At 52.0% G+C, this 22,129-nt stretch overlaps 2 protein-coding genes across 7 annotated transcripts in view; one reads left to right on the top strand and one right to left on the bottom strand.

Annotated features, from left to right (window-relative positions):
* The window catches only part of CMTR1 (cap methyltransferase 1), a 53,608-nt gene extending 47,607 nt beyond the window's left edge, over positions 1–6,001 (top strand). For 4 of the 5 annotated variants that reach the window (XR_012433830.1, XR_012433831.1, XR_012433829.1 and 1 more), the window contains one exon: positions 251–1,748. Coding sequence is in view for 2 of the 5 variants with exons in the window: in XM_005553120.3 (XP_005553177.1) it covers positions 251–383 (133 nt within the window). In the remaining 3 variants the exon portion in view is untranslated. Of the gene's footprint in view, positions 1–250; positions 1,749–5,744 lie in introns of those variants that run through there. The other variant, XM_045390801.3, reaches the window with a different exon arrangement.
* On the bottom strand, positions 3,162–20,851 carry CCDC167 (coiled-coil domain containing 167). Of its 2 annotated transcripts, XM_005553121.3 has the most exons (4): positions 20,780–20,851; positions 5,315–5,409; positions 5,028–5,080; positions 3,162–3,518 (listed from the first exon to the last, which is right to left on the bottom strand). In XM_005553121.3, the coding sequence occupies exons 1-4, from the start codon at positions 20,819–20,821 to the stop codon at positions 3,415–3,417; spliced, it is 294 nt and encodes a 97-aa protein (XP_005553178.2). In that variant the 5' UTR covers positions 20,822–20,851; the 3' UTR covers positions 3,162–3,414. The 2 variants fall into 2 exon arrangements, with proteins under 2 accessions (XP_005553178.2, XP_065400164.1); XM_065544092.1 differs by lacking the exon at positions 5,028–5,080.
* Positions 20,852–22,129: the final 1,278 nt, after the last annotated feature.

Here is a 22,129-nt window from a genome sequence, read left to right as displayed (position 1 = left end):
ATAAGCCAGGAATATCAGTCATTGTAGGAATCCAGTTGGATGCAATTAGCAGCAACAGCTGTTTGTTGGGAAAAGTTGGTTCTGGGAGGCAGGGCAGAGCTAGGGCCTACTGGGTACCTTTTGCCTGCCAGGGGGAAGACCCTCAACTAAAGTCATTGACAGATCCCTGCGCCCGACACCCTTAAGAACACTTGACTCTGTGCCATCTGGGTGCAGTCCCCTAACCTCTTTCCCCTCCCTCTCCTCCCAGCATCTGCTACTATGGCCGGCTCTTCTGGGAGTGGGGGGATGGCATTCGTGTGCATGACTCCCAGAAGCCCCAGGACCAGGACAAGCTGTCCAAGGAGGATGTCCTCTCCTTCATCCAGATGCACAGGGCCTAAGAGCCTCAGGATGCGCCACCCCTGCAGAATGCCCTGTCATTCCTGAGACGGGGCCACCTGGGGCCCATAGTGCTGGCTTCTTCCCCCTCTTGAAAAGGGACTGGGGAGCACTGCACCTGGCATGAGGAGTGGGTGGCCTCCTCCCCATCCCCCTGAAGAGCTCAGGCAGGGCCCTGCAGAGAACACTCCCACGTTCCTTCTGGGACACCTGCCTGGGAACTTTCCCCTGCCAGGACTCAGCCTGAAGGAAGCTGCTCCTGAGGCAGGTATGAGGTCAGTGCCTAGGGCACATGGGGCCGATGGAGGACATGTCAGAGTGGCAGAGCTGTGGGCTCTGCTGTTCTCTCCTGCATCCTGTAGACTCACTTTTCTGAGTTCCACGCACTGCCCTGAGGGTAGCCATGCCCTTGCTTTGCCCAACTTTTTATTGGGCCATCCCTGAGTGGGTGGAGACTTGCTGTCGTGAGCTGGCCAGGAGAACCTGCTATAAAAAATCACGGTTTTGTTTCTTTGAACTTACTGTTTGGATGCCAAGTTGGAGACGATTTTCTTGTCTCCTACCCCCATTCATCCTGGCCTTCCCTGAAGTTCTTCCTAGCTCAGAGGTCTGACAGTCCAGCAGGGTGGGAAGGAGGGAGTGTGGGTCATCCGTCCCTGATACCACATTGAGATCCTGGGAGCCCTCTCTTTCGTACTGAGTATGGAGTTGTAGAGCCATCCTAGGTCCCATCCCCTCTTGGTCTAAACATTGGGCAGCGCTAGATGGCAGGAAGCAGCCTTGAAGACCCGTCTTTCTCTCCCCCACAGCAGCAGTGGCCCCACCAGTAACCAAGGGTACCTCCAGGGGTTTGGGTAGCGCTGCCCTCTGGCAGTCATGCACCACTGTCTGCCATAGCTGCTCTAGGGTCTTGACAGAATTCTGAGCTGGAAGTGCAGCTCCCTTGCTACCTTTTCCCTTCCTTTTTCTTCCCTAATAGGAGGTACAATCTGCTTTTGTTTGTCATTATGTGGTCACTCCCATTTCCTTTATCTTGTCCGACAACGCAGAGAGGAGGGGGAGCTGGGCCGTAGCTTGGGGTGGGGGAGGGCACCTGTGGTTGTTTTTAATGGGAAGTACCTCTCAGAGATGTTCATGCAGGCTCCCTAGGGCCCCATCCCAGTGCCAGGCTGGTTTCCATGGAGATAGGGCACTGAGGCTCCCATGAGGTTGGAATCGACTTCACCATGGGGGTCCTTCAGCCAGCATCCAGCTCCCCACCCCCAGGCTGGCAGCAGCACAGCTGAGATGCTGTATTTCCACCCAATTCTGGGTATATCAGTGTGTCTTGCAGAATCTTGGATCATTAAAGATAAACATATTTTTAATGCCTGTGTGGCTCTGTGTTGGGGCTGCTGCTGTTTGTCCTCAGTGCTTTGTGGTCTGAGACTGGCTTGGATGAAACAGCTTGGGTCAGAAGTGAAGGGGAGGCAGCGCTACTCAAAGCAGAGGAGAGAAAAGAGGGTTTGTTTAATCGGAGCCTGTCCAAGCTCTTGGGCCCCTGCAGGGCTCCCAGGGCTGCTGCTTGCTGCTCAAGAGGGGGCCCAAAGAAGAGTTGGGGGAAATTATGCAGCTCCTGTTAGAAGCAGAGACTGCAGATGAATGAACCCACAGCCCCGGGAGGGCAGAGAGGCACCTTCCCCCTTACATAAATCACACATCTCACTCCATGGTGGCACTGTGACAATCCAAGATCAGTCTGTGTGACTAAAATAACAGAGGTGTCAGACCAATTAGTGTCACTAGACTTGGGGGAAAGAGGGAGGGAGAGATGGTTTCACTGACCCTAGCCTGCCTTCCCTCCAAGGAGAGCTGGTTCTGCCTGCAGGGGGCTGTGCCTGGGGGCGGGGGATGCAGATGCTGCAGGCACCTCCCTCTCTGTTCCCAGCTGATTTATCTACCAGTTAGTCATCGCCCTGGTGCTGATTCCTCCCAAAGTCCTCCTTCACTTTGCTGGACTTCCTCACTTTAGCCCCAAGAGTCCTTCGTGGATGACCTTAGCTCCCTGGGCAACTCCGTCCCTTGTTTTTCCTACTTAATTGGTTTCATCTCAGCCATCCACGCCCTTCCTCTGTTCTGTCTTGCTGCAGCCTCCTACCTGCTTCCCTCCTTATTCCTAAGCTAGGAGTTAGAGTTGGGGGGTGGAAGGGTAAGGGGGATGTCTGAGTTTGCTGCTCCTGCCACAGCTCCTCCTCTGATCAGCCCCACCCCTCCTTCTCACTACAAACCCTACCTGATTTACTAGCCACTGTCACCGTAAGTCTGTCTGGTCATTACCATGACTTGCTGCCCGCTCGCAGCCTCTCCAGCCTTGCCTGCCTGTCGAAGATGGATTAACTCCGCACTCCCCCAGGATTGCCACATGACCACTTCAAGTCCCCAAGCCGCCCTTCACTGCACAGACTGCACTTTTTCTGCCATAATTACAAGCAATGGCACTGACTGGATGGCATGACAGTGTGTGGTGGGGGGATGGACAGGTGGCACAATGTCTGCTGCTCAGCCCCAGCAGTGCCCGAGCCCTGGAAGTAACTCCCACTATTTGGCTTGGGAAGTGCTTCCCACTGTCTCCTTACTTCCCACTCGAGCTAGGGGCCTTCTCCTCTATTCTGAATTGTAAGCCAGAGCTTTCCCTTGAACATCTCTTCTTCCTTGATTCCTGAGTGCCGCCCCTGCTGCTGCCCCTTCCTGCCCCCGGCCCCCACCCTCCGCTAGTCAGACCATGACATGTACTCAGCAGATGGGAATAGCTTTGTGTTCTTTATTGCTTCTCCCTTGGGCTAAGGGAGGAGCCAGCACCATGTCCTTCTGGAGACCTGGAACCCCCCAGCAGGCCAGGGAGGCAAGGCCTGGGCCGCCAGGAAGCCATGCTTGAACACTAGGTTGGGAGGGGAACACCCCAGCACCTTGGTCCTATTGAGGCTTGAAGTGCCTGCTTGGTCCTGATCAAGGGGCCAAGTGGAAGCCTGTGCTGGTTGTGGGGAAGTGCCAGGCTCACATAGTCCAGTAGGCATAGACGAGGGTCAGGAGGATGAAGATGGCCACAGAGAGCAGCATGTTCTTCCGGTTCTCTTGCCGAAGAAACTTCAGTTCCTTCTCTGGGAGGAAAGACGGTGATAGGGATGGGACAGGCAGTTTAGGCCCACCTGTTGTTCTGCTCTGCCTCTCCAATGAGTGGGTACACACTGCTGAGGGCAGAGACGCACCCAGCCACCTCCTTACCCATAAAAATGACCCTGCCCTTCTTAATCTGCCCAAATCCTGACACCCTTTTGGCTACAGACCCAGCCTAATAAAGTCCCAATGCCCAGTGCTGCTCAACTATTGCTTCTTAAATATGGTTGAGGTCGAGGATGAGGTGGGTGAGGAGTCACCAAAAATGCCACACCTGAAAGCCCGGCTAGGAGGTGGTGTGACATCGCCAGGTGAGTCTGCTAGCCTGTCATGGGGTTGGCTGTGTGGTGCTCAGCCTTCCAGGTATCTCCTCCACCTCAGAAACTGAGGGCGCCTGGGGCCTCCTTGGGCCCGACAGTGGAGGAGGTGCCAGGTGGGCCGCGTGTTTCCTGAGTTCCTGCCCTCTGCCAGGTGCCTGGTGCAGCAGAATCTAGGGATGCTAAGATGCAGTTTGTGTCCGTGAGGCAGCTGGTCTTGACTCTAGAGGAAATCAGTCCTGCTGCTCTATGGCCACACTTGTATCTAAGTATCCCCTCCAGGTGACACACAAGTAGAGGGTACTCTGTGAGGGCTAAATTGAGTGGTGGTGTGGTTTTGTGTGAAAACCGCTAAACTTGAAGGGAAACGGATGTCCCATCCCTGTCTGTGCTGGGCAGCGGAAGGAGACACCTGCAGAGCTATTCTGGGCAGGCCAGACTGAGTCCAGGGCCCAGGCTGCCCCGGCCCAGACATGCTGAACTCCAGGCAGGGCCAGTAGGTGTGTACTGTGCCTACAGCATTCTTCAGACCAGCGCTTCTGGGGGGCTCCCTGCCATTAGCGCCTTCCTGGGGCTGATTCTTGGCCAGGCCTGGTCCCCCAGGGGAGAACAGAACAGACAAGTCTGAGGAGCACCTGTAGACCGTGGTCCTCCCCAGCCTTCAGCAGGGAGCCCATCAGCCTGCCAGCCGCCCTCTAGTGCCCCGCCGGGCCTGGCCTCTACCTGCCTCTGCCCCCAGCGCCCAGAAGGTGGCGGCATCGCTCCACCCACAGGAGCCCTTGCCGTACCCAAGTGGGAAGTTCGGCTTCCTTTACCCCTCACTTCCACTGCACGGTTTTCCTGGGAGGGTGTGGTGGGGTGGGCTGGGCTGGGGGGAGAGCAGACTTCCGATGTCTGGGTGAATGAGTGTCTTCTAGACCTGGCCACGGCCACATCCCTTCATCCCAAAGAGCAGACAGACCCACAGGCCGTCTCATCCTCCCTTAGAACAAAGCAACAAACCCGCTCTCCCACAGGCTGCTGGGCCTAGCAGGGGTGTCTGCAGCCTCTGGGGGCGGGCTCCCTCCCAAAGAACCCCCTTGCTCCCTGCTGCCTTGTCAGGCCCCTTGGGCTTCTGACCCTTCCTGGCTCTGGGGACTGGAGGCTGGGGCTGGTAACTGAAAGGAACTTTCTTACCGTAGTTGGAGGCTTTGCTCATTAGGCTGTTTTTCTCCTTCTCCAGGGACCTCCTGTGAGGGGGAAGGAGTTTCATGGCCCAAATCCTTTTCCTCTTCCCCACTTGAGGGGCAGCTGGCATGCCAGGTTGGCAGGGCTTGGGTCTTGTTCGGGGGAGGAGGGTACATTGAAGCTAAGATGTCAGGGATCTAAACCCTCTGCCTCAGGTCTACTTTGGGGGACCCAGGATAGATACAAGGGGTGGGGGCCTGATGGGGAAGGGTGGGGTAGCTGGGCAGGAGCATTACCTGGCCTCTAGGCTCAGCTCCTGGCTGTGGAGCCTGGAGTTCACGGCCTCCAGGTCTTTCCGACACTGGGACAGCTTCTCCTCTAGTCCATCGATCTGAAACAAAGGCCACAGAGAGGTGGGCTGCTGAGGCTTCTAGCTCTCAAAACACTGGGACCGGGAAGCAGGGCCTCCGGGAGTCTTCTTGGACAGGTGTTGCCTCCATTCGTTTTGGCAGGGCAGGGCACCCAGGCCTATCTTCCCTGGAGTATCTTTGTTTTGTTGTCCTCTGCCTCCACGTGGTTCAGCTCTGAGCTGCATAGGACAGTGGCCTGAGCCACGCTGGAAATAGCAGTGGGTGTTGCCCAGGGTCTCACAGCTGGCCCAGCCCTCTGGGCCAAGCACAGGTTGGGGGCGGAGAGAAGCAGCCCCTTGATCTGTTGTCTCCCCAGCATGATGCCCCAGTTGGGCCCACAACAGGAGCAACCAGAACCCTGAACACAGCACGCACCTTCCCCACAGGTGTATCCTAGAGTGGCGGAGACGCTGTGAAGAAACTCTGGCTTCCAGACACTCCACACATGTGGGGCCAGGTGATTAGACATCTAGGGGCAACACAAAGGTGTTTTTCTCATTGACATATTTCATCTTAATAACTTAGTAGTTCAAGTTGTAAAAATAAACATTTTTCTGTGAGAATCAAGAAAAATCACTGAGAAAAATCCTCAAAAACACCTTTCTTCCTTTCTGACTTGGTTCCTAAGCAACAACTTTACCTACCATCAAGGTAGCAAAATAGTTAAGGTATCTGTTTTTTCCATTTGTTTGATTAGAGTTTCAGAGAAGTGTTCTTGGGGAAATACTTGAGTTGTGGAGAAATGTTTAATAACATACTGGACTGGGTTGTCCAAACCTGGGTCCTGGCACCATGCATTTGGCATTGAAAGTCCATCTTCCTGTGTCTGACTCAGTCTCCAGGTGTTTAGCTGGCCATCTCTCTGGCTGGCGCAAGCCTGGGTGTCAGTGGGTAGAAGGGTTCGGGGGGCTCTGTGACCCTCCCAGCAGCTGACTGAATAGTGCCTCGAAGCCCCATAATGCTCCATTTCCCATCTCTGACTTCACTCATTCTCGTCACTTCCCTAGGAGACATGGCAAATAAGACCTCTATTTCATGAATGGAAGAATGGGGGTCCCCCAAATGGAATGACTTTCTGAGGAGTCAGGGTGGGACACTCCTCTCCTTATCAGTCTCAGCCAGTTCTCTGCCCCATTCGCTTCTGGAGTTAGCCCCTGCAGGGTTAGTAATAAATGACTGCAGGTAAGATCCCTGCCTCCCAGGATGGCTGGTCAGAGGGTGGCAGGCATTCTGGGGCTGGGTGTCAGGGGAGTCACATTCCAAGTCTCTGGACCTTCTGCCTCTCTCTCTGGAGAACACCCATCTCAGCCACTTCCATGTCAGCCACTTTTCCTTCTTCCTGAGGAAGGCCTGGCAATGACACACCATCCACCCCTGCCCTGCAGCCCCACCACCGCCACCCCCAGCCCCATAAGCAGGGCCCTGTGAGAGGGAGCAACCGCAGAGCCTTGAGTTAATTGCCTGGTTAATTGTGTCATTTATCTGCTAATGGGCACCCAAAAGGAGGGCAGTCCTGGGAAACAGACCCAGCCAGGAGATGGGGCTGTCCCTGGGGAGGCCAAAGGCCTACCTGGAACCTGCGCAGCAGGGAAATGAACACTGGGAAGCCAGGCTCAGGGAAGAGTGGCAGCCCCATGCCAGTGCCTCAGGCCACCATGCGGCCTCCCCTTTACAGCAGCACCCCCAGCACACAGCCCAGCCCCACAGTACCCTGAGACTCAGTTTCCTATGGTGTAGAAACCACAATCAGGGAACCAGATTCCACTCGAGCACAAATAAAGCTTAATTCTTGATGCCCTACCTCCTCCACCAGGCTTCCCTGCTGCCCTTGGCTGTGGCAGGGGAGGGGGTGCATTCCACCCTCCTCCTCCTGGCAAATTAACCAGTCCTTCCTTCATGAGGCTGAGTGTATTCTTTGTTGCCCTCCTGTTTGTGTCCAAACCCTATCTTCCCAAACTCTAGGGGTCTCTAGATGGTGCCAACTGGCAGCCCGTAGGTCAGGTCTAGCCCACAGATTGGCCCATTCCACTTATATATGTGACCTGCCTGGTCCTGGCAGAGGCCTGAGTCTAAAGCTTCTGTCCTAGAAGGAACAGTGACCATCTGTCTCCTCTTTGTGCCCACCACAAGGCCTAGCCTGCTGCAGTCTTTGTATTTTTAGCCACAATGAGTGGAGTTGAGCTTGGGTGGAACTGAGGGGCTAGGACAGACGGTTTAGGTCTCATGTAGCAAGAGTCTGAAACCCTCCCTCCTCATGTCCACAGAAGCTAGAAAAAGCTAGGAGAAGGAGAAACAACTAGACATGCACATAAATTATGCGCTTTGCAGATTGCCCAGTGCAAGTCTTAGTCCTAGGTGAGATTTCTCCTTACAGCCTTTGAGCCAGGCCTTGGTTTGCATGTCATTCTGGGGAGGGAGCAGGTTGGGGACTTCCATCCCTCATCACCTCTGGAAGGCTACCAAGTGCCCAAACAAGTGGTAATTGCCCCCAGAGCAAGGCCAGGAACTCATGCTAAGCAAAATCTTAAAATTGAGGTTGGCAAACCACAAGTGGCCAAGCCAATCTGCTATCATGCTCTGGGCAGAGCCTGCAGAGCTGGCAGTCGGGGGCCTTTATCTGAACAAGCCCAATTTATCTGCAGTTCCACTGAATATTCCACTTTCATTTGCCACTTTTTAATGAGGCTTAAACGGTCGAACACAAATCAAGGTTTTAGGGACTCAAGTTCTAACCTCCCTCTATGAATATTTATGTCCTGCTGACAGCTCTCTCTGATTCCCTTCTAAATAGCAAGTTCCCCTTCTTTATAACCCAGCTGCTTGATGTGGGCTGAGTGAGGGGAGGCTAAAACTGTCAAGAGGCTCTTCAGAGGCCACAAACCCATCCTCAGAAGGTGACCCTGCTGGGTCCCCAGCACTGGGCCTGGTTCGGGAAGCTGACAATCAAACACCCTGCAGCATTTGCTGAAGCAGGAGCCAGCTGTCAACATGGGTGGAGAGACTCCGGGGGACCTGGCTGCAGAGGCAGGGAGGGAAGGTAAGTCCAGATGCCTCTTTTAGTTGTGGCTGGGGTCAGGAGTGGTGGCTACAGAGCAGAGCTGACACAGCAGGATGGGCCTGAAAGGTGGGAGAGGACCCAGAAAGGGGGTCTTAAAGGAAGTACTGACTTGGATTTTCAGCCAACTCTCAACTGCATGCACATGGATTGTGTACTTTGCAGACGACCTGAGGCAAATATGCAGTCTTTGGTTAGCTCTCTCCCTGCCACCACCAGGCTGAAGGCAACAGAGGACAAGACAGCCAGGACCAGGAGAGAAGACGTGGGGATTAGGACCAGATAAGGAGACAAATGTTGAGAAGATTCTAGAAGTGCCAGAACTGGGCAAGCAATTGGGAGTTCAAGTGCCCAGAAGCCTGGAATGGTGGTTCCGGGTGAGCGAGTGGTAAGGAGCATGGGCTATGATCAGTGCCCTTGGCTGTGTCACACTTGCGGTACGAACGGGCGAGTCCCTTAATTCCGTGCTCAGTTGACTCATGTGTAAAACAAAGATAACCATGTTTCGTATTTCAAAGAGTTATGTGAGGATGACATGGAGCCATACAGGTAAGATGCCCAGAACATGCTTTACACGGTCAGAGTTCAGTAAGTGTTTGCCATCTTTATTACCAGAGAGTGGTTTGCACTGGATCTTTGGAGAAAAAAAGAAAACCTAATTAGTCCATGGCAAGAGTAAGAGAAGGTGATAGAAGCAGAGGTGTGGCTGGGCACAGTGGCTCATGCCTGTAATCCCAGCACTTTGGGAAGCCAAGGTGGGCGGATCATGAGGTCAGATCGAGACCATCCTGGCCAGCATGGTGAAACTCTGTCTACTAAAAATACAAAAATTAGCCAGGCGTGGTGGTGCATGCCTGTAGTCCCAGCAATTCAGGAGGCTGAGGCAGAAGAATTGCTTGAACCCAGGAGGTGGAGGCTTGCAGTGAGCTAAGATCACACCACTGCACTCCAGCCTGGGTGACAGAGCAAGACTCTGTCTCAAAACAAAACAAAACAAAAACAGCAGCAGGGGTATGAGGTGGAGAGGAATCTCCATGGGTTGCTGACTGGCAGCGCAGGGAGGAGGGCCCCTCTAGCTTGGATGTGGCCATTCCCAGTCCATGAAAGGGTTCAGCAGGGAGGGCCCCCAGGGTAGATGTCAGAACAGCAACAGGCCACAAGCCACCTCGCTTCACTTGCTCTAAACATGGCATGGTGGGAACCTTGCGATCCTGCCCGGAGAAAAAGCTAGGGTGGGCCTCTGGAGCCAGGGCCAGGTTGCAGACATGGCGCCTGGTAGAATCCTAGCGTGAGAGGCCTGGAGCCATGTCCAAGGTGGAACAGCCTCGGGGCAGTCTGGGCATCAGTGGGCATCTGAGAAAATGTGGAACAGCAGGTGAGGCCCAGCAGCCAGAGCCAGGGCTTACTCATACCATGGTTCTAGGCAGCCTGAAGAGGCCCCATGGAAGGGATCCAACCAAGCTCAATAGGAAGAGAAAGTTATATTCTGAAGGCCATGGGGGATCCCAGGACTCCTGCCCGACAGGCTGCATAGTAGGGCCACCTGGCAGGAAGAGGCATGGTTGGCTCAGGTGCCAGGACTTGCTTGGAGCTATCAGGGGGCAGCATTTCTGGCTGTGACTGTGACCAGCAAAGTGGAGACAGCCAAGACAGAGACCTAGACGGCACTCAGGCACAGTGTGGGGGCAGAGAGCAGGTGCCCCCTGCTGTACAATAACATTAAGAAGCACCCATGCATTATATTTATACTCAGAAAACCAAGGTCAGTTTTTACACAGGGGAAAAGAGCACTGTGTCCCAGTCACTGAGATGAGTCAGCAGGGGGCGCAGGGCTGCGATCTGCAGGGGCTCAGGGGACCCCAGGAGGTAAGAGAGGCGGTGGTATGAACCCACTGTAAGCCAGCACACTGTGCTTCCTGGCATCTGGCCCAGTCTGAGCCCTTGGAGGCGCTGTGTGAAGACCTGTGTGAAGCCCTGTGCAAGTGGTCCAGGGGGCCAAGGAACAGGTTGACGAATGTGAAGGGTGTCCTGGGAGAAAGTCTGTTCTTCACCCAGAGACCAGCAGTGGCTAAAAACTGCCTGGGGTGATGGTTGGGGGAGGGGGGCGGTCTGCCTAGGCAGGGGAGACACAAAGCACGAAGGAAGAGGGGAGGAGGAAGGAAAAAGAGGCATATGAGGCAGGGAATGGAGAAGGAGCCTCCCTCAGGTAGAAAGGTGGGAAACACCCCAGGGGAAGCCTTGGGGACTGGGACCCAGCAAGTCTCTTCTTTAAACAGAAAAGCCCTGTAGTGATGCTGCCTAAGTCAGTATGAGAACTGCTGCTTCTCAGTATCAGAGCCTGGGGCAGGGAATTGAGGCCTGCTGGGTGGAGGAGTGAGCTCAGCGAGGAGACCCATGAGACCAAAGGCCCTCCACAGAGGGGGTGCTCTGTGCAGAAGAATGAGAAGATCTAAAGTCAGCCCAGCAGTCAAGGCCGCAGAGGCTATGTTGTAGGCCTGAGGGGTGCTGGGGACAAGGCCCTAGCCAAGTAGGGCCGTCAGTCCTGCTGGCAAGTGCCAAGAGCAGAAATGGCTTCTTCATGCCCAGCAGCAAGGGGAGGGACTCTTCCTGCAAGCACCCGGGTCTGGAGTTCAGCAGCCCCCAGGCAGAAAAGCAAACTCCCCTCTGCTGCCTGACTTGGGGAATATCACCTTATTCTGGGAGCTTTAAGGAAGTCTCCCTGGGGTCCTATATGCCGTAAAACTACTGTGTTAAGAGAAACTGTAAAATTCGTCTGAAATCCCCGTGAGGCATCTTTTCAGGAGTGTAGGCCCTCTCAGAATCAGAGCCCCACAGAGGCCTCACTGGGGGCAGGGAACTTCCTGCCAGCTCATGCACAGGTAACCGCCCAGCATCTGGCCAGGTCAGCTAAGGGGTGCCAGCTCCAGGGCTGGCTGCTGTTGGGGGCCTCATATGCAGCTTTTCTTCTGCCAACAAGCATGAGACAGTTGGAGCCACAGGCTACCGTTCACTCCATTCTCCTACTGAATGGTGCTCCCACAGAGCATCTAGACGGCCGGGGAGGTGGCTCTCTGCCCACTCCCTAATGAGCCACTGTCTAGGGCCAGACCTTTTTCTGGGAAAGGGCAGAAGGCACCCCCAGGGCCTGGCGCTGGGCCACACAGGCCACTCTGCTTTCTGGTTTAGGAAGTTGTTTGCTGTCTCTCCGGCCTTACTCTTATGAGCTTCTGGCCAGCGAGTGACAGGTTTGCCATAGGGTCAGGCAGTGGCATGGGGCATACCTTGCACCTGGCTGGCCAGGTCCTTACTGGGCACTGAGACCTTCCAACAAAGAGCGTGGTGCCAGGGTAGCTGAGCCAAGCTCAAGTCACGGAGTCTCCAGTGTCTGCGTGACAGCATGAGTGTAAGCAGCCTCTGGAAACCAAAAGTCCAGACAAAATGGAACCACAACAGTGACAGCAGCAGCAACACTTCTGTAGTCTGTGCTGTGTGCCAGGCACTGACCTACACGCTTTACACTGATTAACTCACGTAATGCTTGCAAGAACCCTGTGAGGTGGGCGTATTAGCATCCACATTTGACAGATGGAGGGAACTCAGACATGGGTAACTGTCCAGGGTCACACAGGCATTAAGTCTGGGAGCTGGGCAGCCAGGTCTGTGCCCTTAACCACCATGCCACATGGAGAAGGCAGCGCTCACCAGCTCTGAGGGACCCCTAGCTCCTGGACACAACCTCCACACCTTACCCCCCCGGAGCTGGGCAGATTGTGGGCAGCTTCCTGTGTCTGCAACCACTGTGCAAGGGCCCATCTGCATCTTACAGAGGTGCAAGCTCCCGTGCAGAGGTCTTCAGCACCTTGCCCAAGGTCGTGTAACTGGGAAGGGGCAGAATTGAAGCCTGAATCTGGGTTTTTCTGCTTCAGAGCTTATGCTCTTTCCACCACTTCAAGCTCTTTCTCCAAAATCCCTCATGAAACCATTCATGACAAAGAAGGGTTCTGCAGAACAGTCATTCCACATCCCAGCTGAAGCCCATCTAAGCTCACTGATCTGGCTTCAGCAGATTCTCTACTCGGAATAATCTTGTACGAGGCTGTGCTCAGTTTCTGTCTACATAACAGATACTCACTGTGAGGGAAAGCCCTGATTGAAATGTGTTTGCTGAGACAGAGGAGACAGGAGCCCAGCGTCTGCCCTTACACTGAGCCAACTCAGTAAGCTTCACAAACATCCCAGGCATCCTGCCGCAGATCACCTAGACTGTCAGAGCACCCTCCAAGATTCACTCAAAACAGATCCAGTTTGGAGAAGGAAAAAGGTGGCCTACTCCGGCCTGAGAAACCCTTCTCTCCCCAGCAGTACTGAAGCCTTCCCTTTCACTTGCTAATTCACAGCCAGGAGAGTGGTGTCAGCTGTTTCATCTCCAGCCCCAGCAGCCTGGGAACTGGATTTTTGAAAATCCACTCATTTTCACACGTCAGGAGACCCCAGGACATTTATTATAATGGGTAAAGCAGCCAAGTGCCTGCCCAGATGGTCTCTGGCAAGAGTGCAGGGGCTTTCCATCTGGGGCCTTCAGGCTCCACAGCAAGTCACAGGGGGGTCTTGGGCCTCAATTTTCCAGGTGACCAGCCTCAAACCCCAAAGGGCCCATTATCCCCACATCGTTTAAGGGATGTTTTTCTGTGGAGGCAGCTCACAGAGCTCTGTGGGGGCAGAAAACAAACCTCCGCCCATGGCTCCCCACATCAACAGGCCCTGTGAGGATTTCTCTCGCAGAGTGTGCAGCTGAAGACGGCTGACCTTCCCAGTTTTTAATCAATGAACAATTTTCAGGAAGAGCAGGGAGAGCCTAGGGGCTTGTCACTTGCCTGGACACGCACCCCCATGCCAGGTCGGAAAGGCGAGGGAGCCGCTGCAACCCACGCGAGTCCCGACGCCTTCCCGTGCGGAGACGGAGGCCGAGCCAGCCCTACAAGTAACGCCCGAGTCAGTCCGCGCCCGAAGACCCCTGCTGTCCCTGGGCTGGAGGGTGGTGTGGGGTTTGTTTTCTCTTCTTTCCCCCCGATATCTATTTTTTGATAAATTAGCAAAAGCTTCTTCATCGCTGAAAGGCTCAAAGCACTTTTCAAGAACTGGCATCCACCCCGAGCCTTATGAATTCATTAATTAAGATGCTGGCAGACAGCCACTCCACACACGCCGCCATCCAGCCGCGCTAGGTAATGAGGTTTTAGTCTCCTGACCCCCGTCAAGTGGCGCAGAGCCAGACGCAGGCTGCCGCGAGAAATCACCTGCCCAATGGCGACCTGTCGCTCCCGCCTGGCAGCAGGTGAGGCTCATTTAATGGTCAGCGGCCCCTGAACAGTCCTCTGCGTGCTGCGAGCCTTTCTCCCAGCCCCTGGCTTGGGGCTCTGGGCTCCCAGCAAGGTGGCGTCTAACCACCTGCTCTACTGTGGCCTCCTCACCTCTGACCACCCAGTCACTCGGCTGGGCCCAGAGTCAGGGTGGAAGGTTCAATGCTTCCTCCTGCCACTCGAGCCACTTCAGCAAATATTTATTGACAGTCCACTCACCTGCTCCTAGCCCTTGTCTCAGGAAACTGGGAGGTTCCCCTGAGCCCTGTATACAGCCTGTTCCAGAGCAGTGCTCCACACTTGGTGCTTCTGCCCGCCCTGCCCCACCGAGGCTACTGCAGTGGCTGGCACCATATAAATAACCACAAGTGTCAAGCCTTCCGGTGCTCTTCCTGGCCTAGGCCATTCTCTCCCCTCAGCCTACCACTTCTCCCACATGGTCAGTGATCCTGCCCTATTTTTTTTTTTTTTTTTTTTGAGACGGAGTTTCGCTCTTGTTGCCCAGGCTAGAGTGCAATGGCGTGATCTCGGCTCACTGCAACCTCCATCTCCCAGGTTCAAGCGATTCGCCTGCCTCAGCCTCCCGAGTAGCCGGGATTACAGGCATGTGCCCCCATGCCCAGCTAATTTTGTATTTTTAGTAGAGACAGGGTTTCTCTATGTTGGTCAGGTTGGTCTCAAACTCCCGACCTTAGGTGATCTGCCCGCCTCGGCCTCCCAAAGTGCTGGGATTACAGGCGTGAGCCACTGCGCCGGGCCGATCCTGCCCTCTTTTTCTGGTAAGGATTCCAGTGAATTTTCAATGACTCGCATTAGCTTTTATTCCTTACAGCAGATACTGTCAACTGGCCAACACAACACCAACTCCCCACCCCAGCTCCTTTGCCCACCTCTACTCCAGAAGGTGGAAAACCTCAGCAGATGCTCTCCCAGCCTCACTGCAGCTAGGCTTACTCATGACGCAGTTCTGGTCAATGAGATGTTCCAGAAGTCAGCTAGGAGATTCCTGGGGAAGCTTATGCTTTGTTGATAAAAGGGACAGTGTTGTTCCTTCCTCCTCCTTCCTGACTTAAAGTTGAATATCATGACTGGAGCTGTGGCTGCTATCTTGTGACCACGAGGAAACAGCTAAGATAATGCAGAAATATCAACCCTGACATAGGTGAGCTTTGGAACCAATGCCAGTAGCCACCTTTCTACAAATTTCTTTTTTTTTTTTTTTTTGAGATGGGGTCTCTGTCGCCCAGGCTGGAGTGCAGTGGCACGATCTCAGCTCACTGCAAGCTCCACCTCCTGGGTTCAAGCAATTCTCCTGCCTCAGCCTCCTGAATAGCTGGGATTACAGGTGTGTACCACCACTCCCAGCTAATTTTTGTATTTTTAGTAGAGATGGTGTTTCACCATTTTGGTCAGGTTGGTCTCAGACTCCTGACCTCAAATGATCCACCCACCTCGGCCTCCCAAAGTGCTGGGATTACAGGCGTGAGCTGATGTGCCTGGCCCCTACAAATTTCTGTAGGGGGAAAAGTCTACTCCCATTTGCTTAAATCATTGAGGTCAGTTTTCTTTAACTTGTAGCCAAAAGCTTTCCAAATTGATAGACTTTCTGTACTAGGGGTCAGATCCAACCAAGTTATCTGCTTTAAGATATTGGCTAAGACACCACACATCTGTTAACTCAAGACCAAACATCTAAAGACACCAGTTTGAACAGCCCAGCTACAAAAGAAAAGTGCTATGACCAAGGAACAGCTCATTACTATCAGAGACCTGAAAACACAAACAGGTTTCACATCAGTCAAAATTCTCCTATCAGTTTAGACTGGAATTCAACATTTCCTTCCTCCCACACAACATTAAAATCAGTACTGGGTGGGTGATTTCTCATTTGAACTCTAATTTTTTCTTATTAAGAATAAATTATCAGAAGCTAAAACACAGTTTTTTCCAACTCTGAGATCTCATATGGTGGCAAATGAATTGGATAAAAGGAACCACTCTGAGGGGGAGGCTACAGGGTGCCCTGGTCATCCTAAGAGGTGACTGCTAATACAGCTGGCCTGAGCCAGCCCCACGGGTGAGTGCTGCCTGCTTGGTAATTGCTTCATTACAAGTGGAGACTGTTTGCAGGTGCTGAGATCACTCACTTGTGGGGGTTTTATTGCACTCGTCAGATTAACAAACATTTTTGATTAAATCACCACTTCATTGGCTCTGAGCACAAGACTTTTAATAAGAGGACAATATCTACTGCTACTGAGCATCAGTGCACATTCAATACTTAGACCCGCTGGGGGCAACTGAGAAGCAAGGTGGGGAGACAGCCAGCCAGATGTCAGGCTTTTGCCAAGGCACACAGTTACAAATGTCAAATCTTCTAATATCCAAGCAAAAAGTAAACTTAGGGACCAAGATAGCAAATGTAAATATCTACAGTGGTATGGAGAGGGTAAAACAATGGAATCTGCCCCAGTATAAGGCACTTGGAGAATACATGCTCCACCAAGTTTAAAAACTTAAAAATCCAGCTGGGTGTGGTGGCTCACGCCTGTAATCCCAGCACTTTGGGAGGCTAAGGCAGGCGGATCACTTGAGGTCATGAATTCGAGACCAGCCTGGCCAATACGGTGAAACTCCATCTCTACTAAAAATACAAAACTTAGCTGGGCGTGGTGATGCACGCCTGTAGTCTCAGCTTCTCGGGAGGCTAAGGCACGAGAATTGCTTGAACCCGGGAGGCGGAGGCTGCAGTGAGCTGAGATCACGCCACTGCACTCCAGCCTGGGTGACAGAGCGAGACCCTGTCTCAAAAAAATAAATAAAAATAAAAACTTAAAAATCTGTGTCAGCCAAACAGAAGACATCTGTGATCTGTATTTGGTCCATAGTCAAGGAGTTTGTAACCCCTGGTGAAATTCAAGTCCTTCATGTTATAGACAAGGGAACAAATCCCCAAGAATGAGTTCGACTTAGCCATGGTGGAAGGATGCAAAAGAAATACAAAGGCTGGAGCTACCGTGTATTGATTACCAATCCCGTGCCAGGCACGTGCTGGGCACTTAACACAATGTCTCATTTAATCTTCACAACCACACTGTGAGGTGAGGTGCCATCTGCAGTGAGATTACAGGCTGTCTGTGAAAACACACTGGTCTCTTCTTCCATAGTAAGCAAACAGTAGCTGGCTCTGTGGCCTCCTGACTGGTGAACGCGTTTCCCTGGTCCCCATGCACTCAGGTGGGGTCTTAGTTCTTTCCAATGGAAAGTGGGCAGTTTGGGCCCATGACGGTGGGTGTGCTTCCTCCATTCTCCTCTTTCTCTGCCAGTGGACACATCAGTGGGGTACGCCCTGGTTCTACTGATAAGGTGGCAAGATCCTGAGAGATGGTGGAGCCACAGAGGAAGGGAATCTGGCAGAACCACCACAGACCGGTACTCTAGACCAGGAGTTGGCAACTAAGCCCTGTGGCCAAATGGTCTAATGCCTGTTCTTGCAGATAAAGCTTTAGTGGAACACTGACACACCCACTCATTTACATATTGCTTCATTTACATACTCCTTAGCCTGAATACAGTTGGTTCTTGTTATTCCTGGTAGCTATGTCCTATAAAGTTGCCTCCAATATTGAATTAGCAAATACCGAACCAGGCTGGGTTCCTGCAAGCCTACGGACACATTTTTGCCATCTTGTTTTATGTGTGATTCTGTTTAAAGTGATCTTATTCAATATATAGTTGATTCATTAACACTGGACTCACAACCAACATGAGTTATATCATGCCTGAACAGTTGATCTAAGAAACCTGTTTTCTTTCTTTTTTTTTTTTTTTTTTTTTTTGATACGGAGTCTGGCTTGGTTGCCCAGGCTGGAGTGTAGTGGCCGGATCTCGGCTCACTGCAAGCTCCGCCTCCCGGGTTCACACCATTTTCCTGCCTCAGCCTCCTGAGTAGCTGGGACTACAGGCGCCCGCCACCTCACCCGGCTAGTTTTTTTTTGTATTTTTTTAGTAGAGATGGGGTTTCACCATGTTAGCCAGGTTGGTCTCGATCTCCTGACCTTATGATCCGCCCATCTCAGCCTCCCAAAGTGCTGGGATTACAGGCTTGAGCCACCGCGCCCGGCCAAGAAACCTGTTTTCTTCTGCCACACATCACAGCCTTCTTGGACTTAAGAACACCACCAGACAGCACTTCAGCCCTATGCTTGGGGCGGGGGGTCGGGGGTCGGGGGGTGGGCAGGGCACTTTAAACCACGAAATCGGGCAGTGGCTCACACCTGTAATCCCAGCACTTTGGGAGGCTGAGGTGGGCGCATCACCTAAGGTCAGGAGTTCGAGACCAGCATGGCCGACATGGCAAGACCTCGTCTTTACCAAAACTACAAAAATTAACCGGATTTGGTGGTGGGCTAATCCCAGCTACTAGGGAGGCTGCAGCAGGAGAAGGGGGGAACACCTGAACAGGAGGTGGAGGTTGCAGTGAGCCAAGAGTGCACCACTACACTCTAGCCTGGGCGAGAGCGAGATTCCGTCTCAAAAGCAAAACACAGCAAAATCACCAATAAAAAACACGAGAATGAAAAAAAACAAAAAACAAAAAACAGGGCACTAAATAGAACACAATAAGGACCCTTGTTTACAGCAGGACAGCTGAAACAAGGCAGGGCATCACCTGTTTGACTTTAGCTGAGAACATGGACCTCGAGCAACTCAAATTTTTTCCCACTGCTCTGCATTTGCCACAAAAGCACTGAGAGTACTGATTTTGGGGTTACAAATGCATTTTAGCTATTAGGGAAATTCACAAATGTGGAATCCGTGAATAATGAGGATCAACTGTAGTTGCAACTGAGACCATTTGGCTCTTTAGAAGAGACCATGTCTCTTCTAAAATAGTTACTGACCCTGTGCAGACATCTGCTGCCCCTTGCTCTAACCTGTTAGAAAAAAACTCACTTTCTTGTTCTTGAAACCACTGAGTTTTGGAGTTTCTCTGTTACTGCAGCTTATTGTACCCTAATACAGGTTATAAAGTCTATGTTCTTCCCGCCACGCAGTGCCATCTCATTTCACCATTCATAAACCATCCTCTTCACATTTCCATCAACCTTTTTCCTACCAAGTATAGGCCAATATTTCTCAAGGGGTGCTACTAAAACTACCTGCATCACCACGGGGTGTGCGTGGCTTGTAAAAAAAAAAAAAAAATGCTGATTCTGGCCGGGTATGGTGGCTCATGCCTATAATCCCAGCACTTTGGGAGGCTAAGGTGGGCAGATCACTTGAGGTCAGGTGTTCAAGACCAGCCTGGCCAACATGGTGAAACCCCGTCTCTACAAAAATACAAAAATTAGCCAGGCATGGTGGCACGTGCCTGTAATCCCAGCTACTTAGGAGGCTGAGGCACAAGAATCGCTTGAACCCAGAAGGCAGAGGTTACAGTGAGCCAAGATCATGCCACTGCACTCCAGCCTGGGCAACAGAGCGAGACTCTGTCTTTAAAAAAAAAAAAAAAGCAGATTCCTTATTAAGAATGCACATCAAAGTCCTACTGAATTACTCGGGGTGTGGGAAGAGTTCAGCTCTCCATTTTTAACAAGCTCTGTGACTCTATGCATGCTAAAGTTTGAGAATCACTGAACTCACTAGTAAGCCTGAAGAAGACTATGACCCAGTACCTCTCCTGCAACCTCCAGGAGGATGCCCTAAGGGAAGGGAAACGGGAAGCAAGATGAATTTCCAGGAAGACCACCTGTGCTGATTCCCAGGCTCCAGCACTTCTACCATCTCAGCCTGGGTTCCACCTGAAACCTCAATTTCCTCATCTGTACAAACCTCACAGGCCTGCAGTGAGGATTAACTGATAATGCAATGAAAGTAGCACACGGTGGTTGCTCAATATGCATGTTTTCTTTCCCTTCAATATGCAGCAAATTATTTTTAAGCCATTCCGTCACATCACCAATTCCAGAATTTGTCAGACAGGCCTCTGAGCCCAAGCTAAGCCATCATATCCCCTGTGACAGGCATGTATAAATCCAGATGGCCTGAAACAACTGAAGATCCACAGAAGAAGTGAAAATAGCCTTAACTGATAACTTTCCACCATTGTGATTTATTTCTGCCCCAACCTAACTGATCAATGTACTTTGTAATCTTCCCCACCCTTAAGAAGGTTCTTTGTAATTCTCCCCACCTTCGAGAATGTACTTTGTGAGATCCACCCCCTGCCCCCAAAACATTGCTCTTAACTCCACCGCCTATCCCAGAACCTATAGGAACTAATGATAATCCTCCACACTTTGCTGACTTTTTTCGGACTCAGCCCGCCTGCACCCAGGTGAAATAAACAGCCACGTTGCTCACACAAAGCCTGTTTGGTGGTCTCTTCATACGGACGCATGAGACCCAATTATCTTTACATATTCCCAAAGTAATTCTGAAGATACAAGCTTCCACACTCTGGAGGAAAAATTTCCCCTTTTAGAGGATATTTAAACCATTAGTAATATACACCAGAATGGGCTCCCTCATCTTTGCGTCCTAGTCTTTTGGGAGTTCCCCTCATCTACAGGTCCCTATTTCTCTGGGGTCTCCCTCACCTTTGTACCCATCCCTTTTGTTCTGTGTCCCTCGCTTTCAGTTCCCTCACTTCTATGCCAGGCCGTCTTTGGGGCTCCCCTTCACTTCCATGTCTCTTCCTCTCTGGAGATGCCCTCTAGTCTGGTTCGCCCATCGGGTACCCTCTCCTGCTAACTTGCCTCCGGGAACCCCGTGGGCCTTCTCACCCCTCCCGTCCCTCTCCCCAAGCCTCGTCGCCCTCTCTTCCTCCGCTTGCCTCCTCCTCCCACCTACAGCCCAGCCCAGCCCATCCCTTATCCCGCGGCCAGGAGAAGGCAACTAACGAGGTGGCCCAACCCCCACTTTTCCCCTCACCTCTAGAGCGACGCCCAGATTCTCCCGCTTCTTTTTAGTCATGTTAGTTGCCCGGATCCCCAAGTCATCACTGGACGCGCCCACCAAGTCGCTATGCGCATGCTCAAGTCTTCATGCTTCTCCCTCATTGGCCACCAAGGCAGCGGGAGGTGGGGCTGCTGGCGTCGCCATCTTGTTGAGGGGCGCGGCCGGCTTGGTGCGGACATGTTTATGAGGGGCAACCTCTAGCTTGAGGTCTCAGCCTAGGTGGGTGGAGGAAGGAAAAGTCGGTACAGGGAGGCACAATGGACAGTCCGGGAGTGGACCTGCCCTTTTCTTCCCCAGTTTTAAGTCACTTTGCATCACTTAGATCCTTTTTTAACCCCATGTTCTCTTTCAGTGTGTTTTGTGTTTCAGCAAAAACCCTGTCCCTGTTTAGGCCACGCCCCTGATTCAAATTCTGTCCATCCTTCAAGGCCGGTGCAGGAGCCCTGGGCTCCTCCGCCAGTGGAATCTGATAATGACCTTCTGTTGTTATTTTTCCTTTGTGTCTTGACTTCTTTTTGTTTTGTTTTATTGTAAGAACAGCCTACAAACATCACAGAATACATATAACTGAGAAGCAGCATCCTTTATTCTACCAACCTTATCAGTTACTCTTTGCTTCTGTTTATTCCTCCCAGGCTTGGCCTCACACACAGTATTTTATATTGTTGTAATCCTACTATACTGTACACCATAGACCTACGGCCTTTGAAATGTTTTGACTGTGACCCCATGATAAAAAGTATACTTTATACCATGGCCCAATTATCCATGAAACCAAAACCAAAGTTTCACAGTAAGTACCTTTACCACCTGTGATGCACTCTGTTATTTTCTATTCTTGCCTATTTAATTAAAAAAACAAGGCCGGGCATGGTGGCTCAGGCCTGTAATCCTGTGTCCAGAGTTGGTTCCTTCTTGTGGGTTCTTGGTCTTGCTGACTTCACAGTGAGTGTTACAGTTCTTAAAGGTAGCATGGACCCAAAGAGTGAGCAGCAGCAAGATTTATTGTGAAGAGCCAAAGAACAAAGCTCCCACGATCATGGAAGGGGACCTGAGTGGGTTGCCACTGCTGACTGGGAGGTGGCCAGCTTTTATTCCCTTATTTGTCCCCACTTACAGAGTGCTAATTGGTCCATTGTGCAGAGTGCTGATTGGTCCATTTTACAGAGTGTTGATTGGTGTGTTTACAATCCTTTAGACACAGAGTGCTGATTGATGTATTTTTTCAGAGTGCTGATTGATGCATTTACAATCCTTTAGCTAGACACGGAGTGCTGATTGGTGTGTTTACAATCCTTCAGTTAGACACAGAGCACTGATTGG

The sequence above is a fragment of the Macaca fascicularis genome, chromosome 4, assembly GCF_037993035.2.
Source record: "Macaca fascicularis isolate 582-1 chromosome 4, T2T-MFA8v1.1".
Classification (NCBI taxonomy): Eukaryota; Metazoa; Chordata; class Mammalia; order Primates; family Cercopithecidae; genus Macaca; species Macaca fascicularis.
The sequence above is the reverse complement of the archived record's forward strand: the minus strand, read 5'-3'. Positions and strand labels throughout refer to the sequence as shown.